Source organism: Oncorhynchus kisutch, linkage group LG13 (assembly GCF_002021735.2).
Source record: "Oncorhynchus kisutch isolate 150728-3 linkage group LG13, Okis_V2, whole genome shotgun sequence".
NCBI lineage: Eukaryota > Metazoa > Chordata > Actinopteri > Salmoniformes > Salmonidae > Oncorhynchus > Oncorhynchus kisutch.
In genome coordinates this window covers 51,398,262-51,411,584 of record NC_034186.2, presented here as the reverse complement: position 1 = coordinate 51,411,584, position 13,323 = coordinate 51,398,262, and the positions used below count along the sequence as shown (strand labels likewise).

The following is a 13,323-nucleotide window of genomic DNA, read 5'->3' as shown; positions in this document are numbered from 1 at the left end:
GATCTGGAGACTGGCTAGGCCACTCCAGGACCTTTAAAATGCTTCTTACGAAGCCACTCCTTCGTTGCCCGGGCAGTGTTTTTGGGATCATTGTCATGCTGAAAGACCCAGCCACGTTTCATCTTCAATGCCCTAGTCTGGCACTGCAGGATTTGAGTCCCTGGCGGCGTAGTGTGTTACTGATGGTAGGCTTTGTTACTTTGGTCCCAGCTCTCTGCAGGTCATCCACTAGTGGTTCTGGGATTTTTGCTCACCGTTCTTGTGATCATTTTGACCCCACGGGGTGAGATCTTGCATGGAGCCCCAAATCGAGGGAGATTATCAGTGGTCTTGTATGTCTTCCAATTCATAATAATTGCTCCCACAGTTAATTTCTTCAAACCAAGCTGCTTACCTATTGCAGATTCAGTCTTCCCAGCCTGGTGCAGCTCTTTGGTCTTGGCCATAGTGGAGTTTGGAGTGTGACTGTTTGAGGTTGTGGACAGGTGTCTTTTATACTGATAACAAGTTCAAACAAGTGCAATTAATACAGGTAACGAGTGGAGGACAGAGGAGCCTCTTAAAGATGAAGTTACAGGTCTGTGAGAGCCAGAAATCTTGCTTCTTTGTAGGTGACCAAATACTTATTTTCCACCATCATTTGCAAATAAATTCATTAAAAATCCTACAATGTGATTTTCTGGATTTTTTTCTCTCTCATTTTGTCTGTCATTGTTGAAGTGTACCTATGATGAAAATTACAGGCCTCATCTTTTTAAGTGGGAGAACTTGCACAATTGGTGGCTGACTAAATACTTTTTTGCCCACTGTATATGAAAATTGGAACACACCAAACAAACACGAAGAGCCATCAATCCAAAATGGAGATGTATAGATAAACCACTTAACCAATATTTGTGGCCCTATAACTAAGAACAAACAGCAAAAACATATACATGATCCATTATACATTTTAGAATCAGCTATTAAAGACTACCAGAACCTACTACTAGATTATCCAATTCCTTTGAATAAGCTACAGGACAAAATACAAACCCAACCCAAAAAAGGCCTGTAGTCGATGGTATCCTAAATTAAATTATAGCCAGACCAAAGTACATCCTCAGCTTTGGCATCTTCCCCAACATTTGGAAGCTAGGACTGATACCCCAATCCACATAAGTGAAGACAAATTCTCCCCCAATAACTACCGTGGGATATGCATCAACAGCAACCTCTGGAAAAATTATCTGCATCATTAACAGCAGACTCCTATATTTCCTCAGTGAAAACAAAGTCCTGAGCAAATGTCAAATTGTCTTAACAAATTACAGTACGACAGGCCACGTATTCAAATGTCTACTGTTTGCAGATGATCTAGTTCTTCTGTCCCCAACCAAGGAGGGCTTTTCCTCAGGGTTGTGGGGTGGAACAGGGATGCAGCTTAAGCCCCATCCCTCTTCAACATATATATATCAATGAATTGGCGAGGGCACTAGAATAGTCTGCAGCACCAGGCCTCACCCTACTAGAATCTAAAGTCAAATGTCTACTGTTTGCAGATGATCTGGTGCTTCTGTCCCCAACCAAGGAGGGCCTACAGCAGCACCTAGATCTTCTGCACAGATCGTTAACCCTGGGCCTTCCTTGAAAGAGAATCTCAGTAAGACAAAAATAATGGTGTTCCAAAAAAGGTCCAGTTGCCAGAACTACAAATTCCATCTAGACAGTTACCTTGGATCACACAAAGAACTATGTCTACCTCGACCTAAACATCAGAATCACAGGTAACTTCAACAAAGCTGTGAGTGATCTGAGAGAAAAGGGCCCCTTTAACATCATCAAAAGGAACATAAAATTCAACATCCCAATAAGGAGCTGGCAAAAAATACTTAAATCAATTGTATAACCCATTGCCCTCTATGGTTGTGAGGTCTGGGGTCCACTCACCAACCAATAATTCACAAAATGGGGCAAACACCAAATTGAGACTGCATGCAGAATTCTGCAAAAACATCCTCTGTGTAAAACACAACACCCAAAATGATGTATGCAGAGCAGAATTAGGACGATAACCATTCATTTTCAAAATCCAGGAAAGAGCAATTAAATTCTACAACAAACGAAAAAGGAAGTGACTCCCAAATTAAGGGGAGACAGATGTATTTTACTCAAACCACCTACTGTTAACCACCTTACCTACCCTCTGGTTGTAAGGACATTACTGGATGGATTTGGTTTAGTCAGTGGCTGTTCTGGGTAAGGGGAAACTGTAAGGAACAGATGACCATGAGAGAGGCAGAGAAAGAGAGGTCTGAGCTAGATATAGGCTATGTGACAGTGGCAACCAAGGATGACCACAGGCTACCCAAGAGGACAAGGTGGGTGAATTACAACTGACACGAAGTGTGTGTGTGTGTCTGTGAAAGAAATGAGATTGGGGGAAGAGATGTGGAAACACTCAAGGCTCAAACTTCAAGATGAAACGCTGATGGTCCCTGTAAGGCAATAGAGAAAACACTTCAAATCAAATCAAATGTATTTATATAGCCCTTCGTACATCAGCTGATATCTCAAAGTGCTGTACAGAAACCCAGCCTAAAACCCCAAACAGCAAGCAATGCAGGTGTAGAAGCACGGTGGCTAGGAAAAACTCCCTAGAAAGGCCAAAACCTAGGAAGAAACCTAGAGAGGAACCAGGCTATGTGGGGTGGCCAGTCCTCTTCTGGCTGTGCCGGGTGGAGATTATAACAGAACATGACCAAGATGTTCAAATGTTCATAAATGACCAGCATGGTTGTATAATAATAAGGCAGAACAGTTGAAACTGGAGCAGCAGCACGGTCAGATGGACTGGGGACAGCAAGGAGTCATCATGTCAGGTAGTCCTGGGGCATGGTCCCAGGGCTCAGGTCCTCCAAGAGAGAGAAAGAGAGAATTAGAGAGAGCATATGTGGGGTGGCCAGTCCTCTTCTGGCTGTGACGGGTGGAGATTATAACAGAACATGGCCAAGATGTTCAAATGTTCATAAATGACCAGCATGGTTGTATAATAATAAGGCAGAACAGTTGAAACTGGAGCAGCAGCACGGCCAGGTGGACTGGGGACAGCAAGGAGTCATCATGTCAGGTAGTCCTGGGGCATGGTCCTAGGGCTCAGGTCCTCCGAGAGAGAGAAAGAAAGAGAGAAGGAGAGAATTAGAGAACGCACACTTAGATTCACACAGGACACCGAATAGGACAGGAGAAGTACTCCAGATATAACAAACTTCCTCCTCCTCACTGTGCTCATCCAGAAGCATGAGTAAACTAGAACCTACTCATTGTTCTGAGTGACCAGAGAAGACTTCCATGCCACAAGTTATCAATGGCTGCGGCCTAAGGCACTGCATATCAGTGCTAGAGGAATCACTACAGACCCTGGTTCAATTACAGGCTGTAACACACCAGGCTGTGATTGGGAGTCCCATAGGGCGGCGCACAATTGGCTCAGCGTCATCCGGGTTAGGCAGTCATTGTAAATAAGAATTTGGTCTTAACTGCCTAGTTAAATAAAGGTTCAATAAAAACATTTAAATGTAAAGTACACCGTCACAGATTCAGTGGCTGATTCATATTCAGGGCCCACTACTAGGCTACATCCCAAATCACATCCTTTTCCAAAAATAGTACACTACTTTTTACCAGAGCCCTATGGGCCCTGGTAAAAAAGTAGTAAACTACAGAGAATAGGGTGCCATGCTTAAAGACTGAACACAGTTGGGACGGACGTTATCACTCATCTTTGCTCTGGCCAGTGATGAGAGATGGAGGGAGCAAGAGAAAGAGAGAGATTAGCTTAGTGCTTTGAGAGGCATTTTACTCATTCATCAGATATGAAACACTCAGGGTTGACACTACCGTACATGCCCAAAGTTGGAACTCACATAAATATATATATACTCTGCTAAAAAAATATATATATATAAAAAATATTTAAAAAAATAAAAATAAAATAAATAAATAAAGGGGGAACACTAAACTACACATCCTGGATCTGAATGAATGAAATATTCTTATTAAATACCTTTTTCTTTACATAGTTGAATGTGCTGACAACAAAAATCACACAAAAATGATCAATGAATTCAAATTTATCAACCCCATGGAGGTCTGGATTTGGAGTCACACATAAAATTAAAGTTGAAAACCACACTACAGGCAGATCCAACTTTGATGTAATGTCCTTAAAACAAGTCAAAATGAGGCTCAGTAGTGTGTGTGGCCTCCACGTGCCTGTATGATCTCCCTACAACGCCTGGGCATGCTTCTGATGAGGCGGCGGATGGTCTCCTGAGGAATCTCCTTCCAGACCTGGACTAAAGCATCCGCCAACTCCTGGACAGTCTGTGGTGCAACGTGGCGTTGGTGGATGGAGCGAGACATGATGTCCCAGATGTGCTCAATTGGATTCAGGTCTGGGGAACGGGCGGGCCAGTCCATAGCATCAATGCCTTCCTCTTGCAGGAACTGCTGACACACTCCAGCCACATGAGGTCTAGCATTATCTTGCATTAGGAAGAACACAGGGCCAACCGCACCAGCATATGGTCTCACAAGAGGTCTGAGGATCTCATATCGGTACCTAATGGCAGTCAGGCTACCTCTGGCGAGCACATGGAGGGCTGTGCGGCCCCCCAAAGAAATACCACCCCACACCATGACTGACCCACCGCCAAACCGGTCATGCTGGAGGATGTTGCAGGCAGCAGAACGTTCACGGCGTCTCCAGACTCTGTCACATGTGCTCAGTGTGGTCCTGCTTTCACCTGTGAAGAGCACAGAGCGCCAGTGGCGAATTTGCCAAACGCCAAATGTCCTGCACGGTGTTGGGCTGTAAGCACAACCCCCACCTGTGGACGTTGGGCCCTCATACCACCCTCATGGAGTCTGTTTCTGACAGTTTGAGCAGGCACATGCACATTTGTGGCCTGCTGGAGGTCATTTTGCAGGGCTCTGGCAGTGCTCCTCCTTGCACAAAGGCGGAGGTAGCGGTCCTGTTGCTGGGTTGTTGCCCTCCTACGGCCTCCTCCACATCTCCTGATGTACCGACCTGTCTCCTGGTAGTGCCTCCATGCTCTGGACACTACGCTGCCAGACACAGCAAACCTTCTTGCCACAGCTCGCATTGATGTGCCATCCTGGATGAGCTGCACTACCTGAGCCACTTGTGTGGGTTGTAGACTCGATCTCATGCTACCACTAGAGTGAAAGCACCGCCAGCATTCAAAAGTGACCAAAACATCAGCCAGGAAGCATAGGAACTGAGAAGTGGTCTGTGGTCACCACCTGCAGAACCACTCCTTTATTGGGGGCGTCTTGCTAATTGCCTATAATTTCAATCTGTTGTCTATTCCATTTGCACAACAGCATGTGAAATGTATTGTCAATCAGTGTTGCTTCCTAAGTGGACAGTTTGATTTCACAGAAGATTGATTGACTTGGAGTTACATTGTGTTGTTTAAGTGTTCCCTTTATTTTTTTGAGCAGTATATATATAAAAATATATAACTTCTAAAAATGTATGTTACCCATTAGATGGAAATTCAGCTGTTACATTCTATGAACAAGGAGAATTTCAGGAGATATCCACATTCATATAGACCAATTCTGCACAGGAGAGCCTCTCTGGAGTATGTCACGTTCATTAGCGAGAGGTAAACGACTAATGAGGTAAACACTTCACATCATGTGCCCGTCAGTGACCTAGCTGGACCAGTCCGACTTGACATGGAGCCAAGTCTTTGAGAGCCTTTCTGTGTAACGCATCATCTCGGTTTTGACTAATTGAGCTTAATGGAGTAATCACTAGGAACTCAGGTCTGTCTCTGGCTGACTCCTGATGTCATACTGTATCGACTTAGGACTATTAGGACCCCTTAATCACCACCCGTCCTCCCTTTCCATGGCAGGGTCATCACGGGTAGGCGTTTAATAGTTGTTTATTTATGCAGAGCACAGATGTTAGAGTGGAGAGAGGCACTGTTGTTTCCATTCAGATAGATTCAGCGAGAGCTACATTTGTCAGGGAGCTTGAGGGAGATTGCCTCCATTCTTGTGGGGACACTACAGACATCACACAGAACTACATCATTAGCCTTGGACATTCACCCACGCTTCTGTTTTGCATAACACAAGACAGGTCTATTGTAATATAGCACAAATCAGTATAAGACCAATTTTACAATAAGAGTAATAGAACCAGGAAACATGGTCATTGCACAGGTGAGTTTATTGCATGCCATTTTCTCACATCCAAAGTCCCAAACGAAGGGTGCTGCATGGAATAAGACTGGGTTTACATGGTCCGAGTCTGGGTTACCAAGCCAACACATCGGCTCCAGAACACAAAATAAAGCAAAACAACTCAAATACAGCTAGCCAGAAAGTAGTGAAATTATTAGTGTGTGTACAGAGGATCGTTAGGGTGGAAGCAAGGCACAAACACTCGTCAGCTTGTCCTATAACTCTGATAAAAGGGAAACACCAGCGAACTCTCATATGCAATTAGCTCACATTAGAAAACGACAGGATGCATGACAGTCACTCGCTACCCTCCTCCTTTCATGATTCAACTACACTGCATCACACAGTATATCCAGAACACAACTAATTTCCCAACTCATAAAGTAGAACTAGGTGTAGCAACCAGATCAGGCTAGCCTCTGAACTCCAGGCTCTGACTTCCTTTCGTCCTAGTTCTTCTCAGAGGAACTGGTGCTGTAGTACTTTCCCTAATTGGCACACAGCTTACACACGTGCTGAAAACAGACCAATCCTTCTGGGTAATGTAGTTTTGGACCCAATTTGTAGTTTGGACTGCTCCACTTCCTTAAATGCTTTGTCTTTGGCAAATTCTTAACTATACTGTGAACATATTTTAAATGGCTGAAACTTTTTGGAAGAATATCTTTACTCATGTTTTGATGGCAAGGTGCAAAAAACATGCATAACATGAGATCTTAACTTATATATCTCGATCTTTTCTCCCCCACTGTTCCTTCCTCAGGGACACTCGCAAAAGGTTAACACGAGAAAAGAACACTGGAGTTAAGCATAAAAGACCTGCGTCAGAACCAGCCCACTGGCACAACTGGGCCTGGGGTATATCTTAACACTGACTGACAGGAGACACATAAGGATATGTGGGTGTGGCGTCACAACCACATGCGTTGTAAGACGTCTCAGTGTTTGTTCCAGAAGGGGGTGGCGATGGGCCCCTGGACAGACCTCTCCACCACAATCATCTCGTTGGGGTTGTTGCGGGCGCCATAGTGATGCAAAAGCTCTTGGATCGCTGCCTCCTCAATCTGCAAAGAGGAGAGAGGGGGAAATACAAACACAGTTGGAGTGTTTTAAAGCCACAGCCAAGTCAAGGCAGCTGTCAAACGGCACAGCTGGAAACAAGTCATTTCTACTGACATTAGACAGAGGTGATGAAACTACGTATTTCTGATTTCCCCTTAGAGACACTTATCAAGGTACTGAGTTGAGTATGTGCGTTGGACAGACAAGCTCACAGTGAAAGGAAAAGCAGTGTGCATAGTAAACATCTGCTACAAATTTCTGCACACACACACGTTACCTGAATGAGTGCAAGCAGTTTCTCTCGGCTACGGATTAGTGCAGCCTCCTGCTGTTTCTCCTCCTCCACGATCGAAGCAAAGGTTACCATGGAGGCCGTAGGGGGGCTGCCCGCCGCTCCCAGCACCCAGGGGCTGGTCAGTAAAGAAAAACTCTATGTAATTGTGACAGGTTGAACATTATCCCCCTCAAACAATTGTTCCTTTTTCCCCCCCTGTGGTTGTTCAGGTTGTTTTTTTTACGGTTGGGACAAGTTGACATGTGTTAGGTACATCCTGTAATAATTCTGACGCTGATCTGACAGAGTAAGACAAACAGAGAAAGACCGGTCTGAACTAGATATATCATGTGACAGTGGTAACCAAGGATGACCACAGGGTACCAAAGAGGACAAGGGTTGGGTGAATTACAACAGAGACAGAGAGACAGTGTGTGTGTGTGTAAGAAAACGCTAATGAAACAGATGGTCCCTGTAAGGCAATAGAGAAAACATTCTACTATATATAAAAAAACTACACATATGGATATTACACTTTCCCCAGCCCTGAACTTTCCCTCCTTCCATCCCTCCCTCAGTGCTCATCAGCATGAGTAGATGAGAACCTGAATCCTACTTCCTGTTCTGAGTGATCACTTGTGACATGGAAGTCTTCTCTTATCAATGCTGATTAGGATCAGAAGCCAACAATACATCAGACTCACTGTCGGATTCATATTCAGGGCCCACTACTAGGTTACATCCCAAATAACCCCATATGCCCTACACGGTGAACTACTTTTGACCAGAGCATGGAGTTTTTTTTTTTAACTAGGCAAGTCAGTTAAGAACAAATTCTTATTTACAATGACGGCCTACCCCAGCCAAACCTGGATGACACTGGGCCAATTGTTCGCTGCCCTATGGGACTACAAATCACAGCCGGATGTGATAAAGCCTGGATTCAAACCAGGGACTGTAGTGGCACCTCTTGCATTGAGATGCAGTGCCTTAGACTGCTGCGCCACTCGGGAGCCCAAATGTAGTGCACTACATAGGGAATAGGGTGTCATTAGAGACTGCAGTGGGAGAGGACGTCACAGACCAGAACGAGAGCGTTTCCAGTCTGAGCTTTAATCCATCTTGGCTCTGGGCATAGATAAAAGATCTACGTCTGGAAGACAGATGCCCCGAATGACCCTGATAGAAGAGGAAGTAAGCGAAAGTCAAGAGCTTCTGCAGAAACAGAGAGATAGACAACATTGGGTCACACAAGTGCACACACACTTCCTGTAATTCTTTGGCCTGATAAGACTTGATGTCACAATTCTAAACATTGCTACCAAAGTTAAAGTAAAAACATCCACCCATTGGTTTCACAAGCATTCCTCAAACACCTCTGCCCATATTATGTGTTAATCTAGATGTCAACGTTATAGGATACAGCACCAGTACATGAACAATCTCTTCCAAATGTTTTTGTTATGTCAAAACACCCATTCTGAAGTCGTATCGTTTACTGTCGTTTCAAATCAGGAGCACACAGTATTCAGTTACCCTGGTCTCAGATCGGTTTGTGCGGTCTTGCCAACTCCTATGGTTATTTTCATCGTAAGCGCAAACAGATCTGAGACCAGGCAAGTATTCAGCTCTTTTGGCATCTAAAGCTTTACCAATCCAGTTGGTGTCTGAGTGGTGGTGTAGTTCACAGTGCAGGTTGAAGTTGCCCTTAGGGAAGCTGATCATAGGATCTGTTCTTATGAGAAAGTTCACCCGAGGCAAAGTCGACTAGGCAGTTCTTCTAACTGACGTGTCAGTCTTGTTGAATGGGTAGTGAAAAGGTCAGTGACCATCAGCCTAATTGCACCGCAGCCCTAGCAGTGAGTCACACCCTGCTTCAGGCAGCTGCCTCCCTTTCAGTACATTGACCATTCACTAAGCCCCACCCCACTTGATTACTGTTGGAACCTCGGACAACATCCCAGGAAGCCAAATTGCCCCTTCCAACCACTGCGAAATCCCTTCACAATGATCTAAAAATGTGTTTTTAATACACAATTAAATAAATAAAATACTATTATTGGGTATGTTGTGGACTGTCATTACCGGTATTGATGCACAGACCGGTTTGGGTTTTTACTTTACATCCTATAACGGTATTTGAATGTCTGGTTTTTAAAATGTGATACGCCATGTGTAACACACTGCTCAAAAAAAATAAAGGGAACACTTAAACAACACAATTTAACTCCAAGTCAATCACACTTCTGTGAAATCAAACTGTCCACTTAGGAAGCAACACTGATTGACAATACATTTCACATGCTGTTGTGCAAATGGAATAGACAACAGATGGAAATTACAGGCAATTAGCAAGACACCCCCCAATAAAAGAGTGGTTCTGCAGGTGGTGACCACAGACCACTTCTCAGTTCCTATGCTTCCTGGCTGATGTTTTGGTCACTTTGGAATGCTGGCGGTGCTGTCACTCTAGTGGTAGCATGAGACGGAGTCTACAACCCACACAAGTGGCTCAGGTAGTGCAGCTCATCCAGGATGGCACATCAATGCGAGCTGTGGCAAGAAGGTTTGCTGTGTCTGGCAGCGTAGTGTCAAGAGCATGGAGGCGCTACCAGGAGACAGGCCAGTACATCAGGAGACGTGGAGGAGGCCGTAGGAGGGCAACAACCCAGCAGCAGGACCGCTACCTCCGCCTTTGTGCAAGGAGGAGCACTGCCAGAGCCCTGCAAAATGACCTCCAGCAGGCCACAAATGTGCATGTGTCTGCTCAAATGGTCAGAAACAGACTCCATGAGGGTGGTATGAGGGCCCGACGTCCACAGGTGGGGGTTGTGCTTATACAGCCCAACACAGTGCAGGACGTTTGGCATTTGCCAGAGAACACCCAAGATTGGCAAATTCGCCACTGGCGCCCTGTGCTCTTCACAGATGAAAGCAGGTTCACACTGAGCACATGTGACAGACGTGACAGTTTGGAGACGCCGTGGAGAACGTTCTGCTGCCTGCAACATCCTCCAGCATGACATGTTTGGCGGTGGGTCAGTCATGGTGTGGGGTGGCATTTCTTTGGCGGGGCCGCACAGCCCTCCATGTGCTCGCCAGAGGTAGCCTGACTGCCATTAGGTACCGAGATGAGATCCTCAGACCCCTTGTGAGAACATATGCTGGTGCGGTTGGCCCTGGGTTCTTCCTAATGCAAGACAATGCTAGACCTCATGTGGCTGGAGTGTGGACTGGCCCGCCCGTTCCCCAGACCTGAATCCAATTGAGCACATCTGGGACATCATGTCTCGCTCCATCCACCAACGCAACAGACTGTTGCACCACAGACTGTCCAGGAGTTGGCGGATGCTTTAGTCCAAGTCTGGGAGGAGATTCCTCAGGAGACCATCCGCCACCTCATCAGGAGCATGCCCAGGCGTTGTAGGGAGGTCATACAGGCACGTGGAGGCCATACAGGCACGTGGAGGCCATACACACACTACTGAGCCTCATTTTGACTTGTTTTAAGGACATTACATCAAAGTTGAATCAGCCTGTAGTGTAGTTTTCCACTTTAATTTTGAGTGCGACTCCAAATCCAGACCTCTATGGGTTGATAAATTGGATTTCCATTGATCATTTTTGTGTGATTTTGTTGTAAGAACATTCAACTATGTAAAGGAAAAAGTGTTTTTTAAGAATATTTAATTCATTCAGATCTAGGATGTGTTATTTTAGTGTTCCCTTTATTTTTTTGAGCAGTGTACATTTGTAAAGTTTACTTCGTTACTTGAGTCATCCGGTCTCCGCTTTCTCACTCCATGCCGCTTTCCACAGACCTAGCCCCGTCCGTCACTCAAGGAGCGCATGTGTTATTCCTCACCACGAGACACTTTGCTTTCAGTCTGCATGACAAGGATACTGTTTTCACTTTGATTCTTACCATAGCGTTCTTTTACTACAATATTAGGTTGTGTTTCTTACATCTGCAAACAGCTCGTTTGTATTTTCTTTGCAAGTTGGGTCTAAATGTTGTTAGCCGCTAATGCTAATCACTAGCTAGTTAATAAACGTTGTCAAAGCAAACGTAATTAGATGTGTGTGTGATATATATATATATATATATATATATATATACATACACACACACACACAGGTGACAGTGTAGACCTAAATCAGCATGTCGTTTGTGCAACAGTATCTTATAAACCAGAGAGGAATAAGCGAAGCATGAATATGTTAACTACAAGAAGTAGCTAAGAGAAAACATTAAAAAGTAGCAAAAGATTATTGGGTCCCTTCGGTAACACTTAACAAATTTGGTTCCTACCCTGTCACAATAACTCCTCCTTGGCATTTTAAAATGTTGTCATGTCAAACACTGTATTCAAAGCTCCCACTATTATATTTTATCTATAGAATTAGAATAATCATTATATTTCAATGACGCCAACAGTTCACGCATGTGTTTTGCTCTAAATCACGTCAAATCGCAATTGCAACATTTGGTTAAAAATAATGCCTATAAAAGTGTGGAAATGCAGAACTTTATGAACATAAAAATGGGTTGACTTGAACAGTATAAACAAAATCAGAAAGGAGCAAGACCCATTGAAATCACTTAAGATTTGACAGTAATGTGTAACCGATGTGAAATGGCTAGCTTAGTTAACAGTGGTGCTTGCTAATAGCGTTTCAATCGGTGACGCCTTTGTGGAGCGACGGGTAACGATGCTTCGTGGGTGTCAGTTGTTGATGTGTGCAGAGGGTCCCTGGTTCGTGCACCGGGTAGGGGACGGACTAAAGTTATACTGTTACACACGCACTCCTATAGCAAATGTAGAACTTGTATTATTCAAAAACGTTATACCAACCCACCCTATAGGAACCTGGTAAATGTATCTTTAGGTTTGGAGTGTGGTTAGTCACTGAAGGGCTCAATGTACTGTGCATGCCGTCAAAGGTACTGGAACGATCCTGGGTTTATAAGCGCGGAAACATTTTGCTGATGTCGAAAGCAGATGTTACATAACTAATATAGCCAACTTAGCAAGCTAACTTAGAGAAACAAAAGTTATATTAAGTAGTTAGCTAGGCAACTTTAGCAATGTTTGGTGCTCAATGAGAAATATGCTAGTAGCTAATGTTAACCAGTTGAGCTAGCAAAGTACAATTTCGTGTTCGCAAAATACTCCCAAGAGTCTGCATTTCATGAATCACAGTGGCAAGTACCTCTAGTGAATAGTACAATTATTTAGCCATCCCCACTGGTTTGCATGTGTTCACAAGGTGCTGGACTCGACGACAGTTGCTCTCCATTGGAGTGCTGCGATTGGTTGCCCGAAAATCCAGGGCAGGTTTAGCGCTAGGGCTATATTTTTCCTCTCGCTAAAAGAACGACGACTTTGCCATTTTTTTGTGCCATCTGTGCATCTGCATAGATCACTTTTCACCCATGTAGGCAGGAGTTTCATGCGAGTGAGTGTAGAGAAGGCTGCTTCTTACCTTCTGATGACATTTGAACATTTCCTGATGCATCTGCTCAAACAAACCACAGACTAAGGGCTGGTTTCCCAGACTAGCCTAATCCTGGTCAATAGAGAGTCCGGGATTTGGCTTAATCTGTGTCTGGGAAACCGCACTCCAGAGCGTTTCATTTGGACAGTAAAGCTTAACATAGTCAACTCTAAATTCTCTGTATTAAAACAAGTAGTCCTCCAAATCATTATTCCTTCTTTCGT

At 44.4% G+C, this 13,323-nt stretch overlaps 1 protein-coding gene across 2 annotated transcripts in view; it reads right to left on the bottom strand.

The window, feature by feature from the left end:
• Positions 1 to 6,232: 6,232 nt before the first annotated feature.
• Positions 6,233 to 13,323, bottom strand: part of LOC109902211 (inhibitor of Bruton tyrosine kinase-like) — a 41,193-nt gene continuing 34,102 nt past the window's right edge. For both annotated transcript variants that reach the window (XM_031786532.1, XM_020498374.2), the window contains exons 25-26: positions 7,604 to 7,736; positions 6,233 to 7,328 (exon numbers count right to left, since the gene is read on the bottom strand). In XM_031786532.1, coding sequence (XP_031642392.1) covers positions 7,203 to 7,328; positions 7,604 to 7,736 — 259 coding nt within the window. In that variant the 3' untranslated portion in view covers positions 6,233 to 7,202. The remainder of the gene's footprint in view (positions 7,329 to 7,603; positions 7,737 to 13,323) is intronic.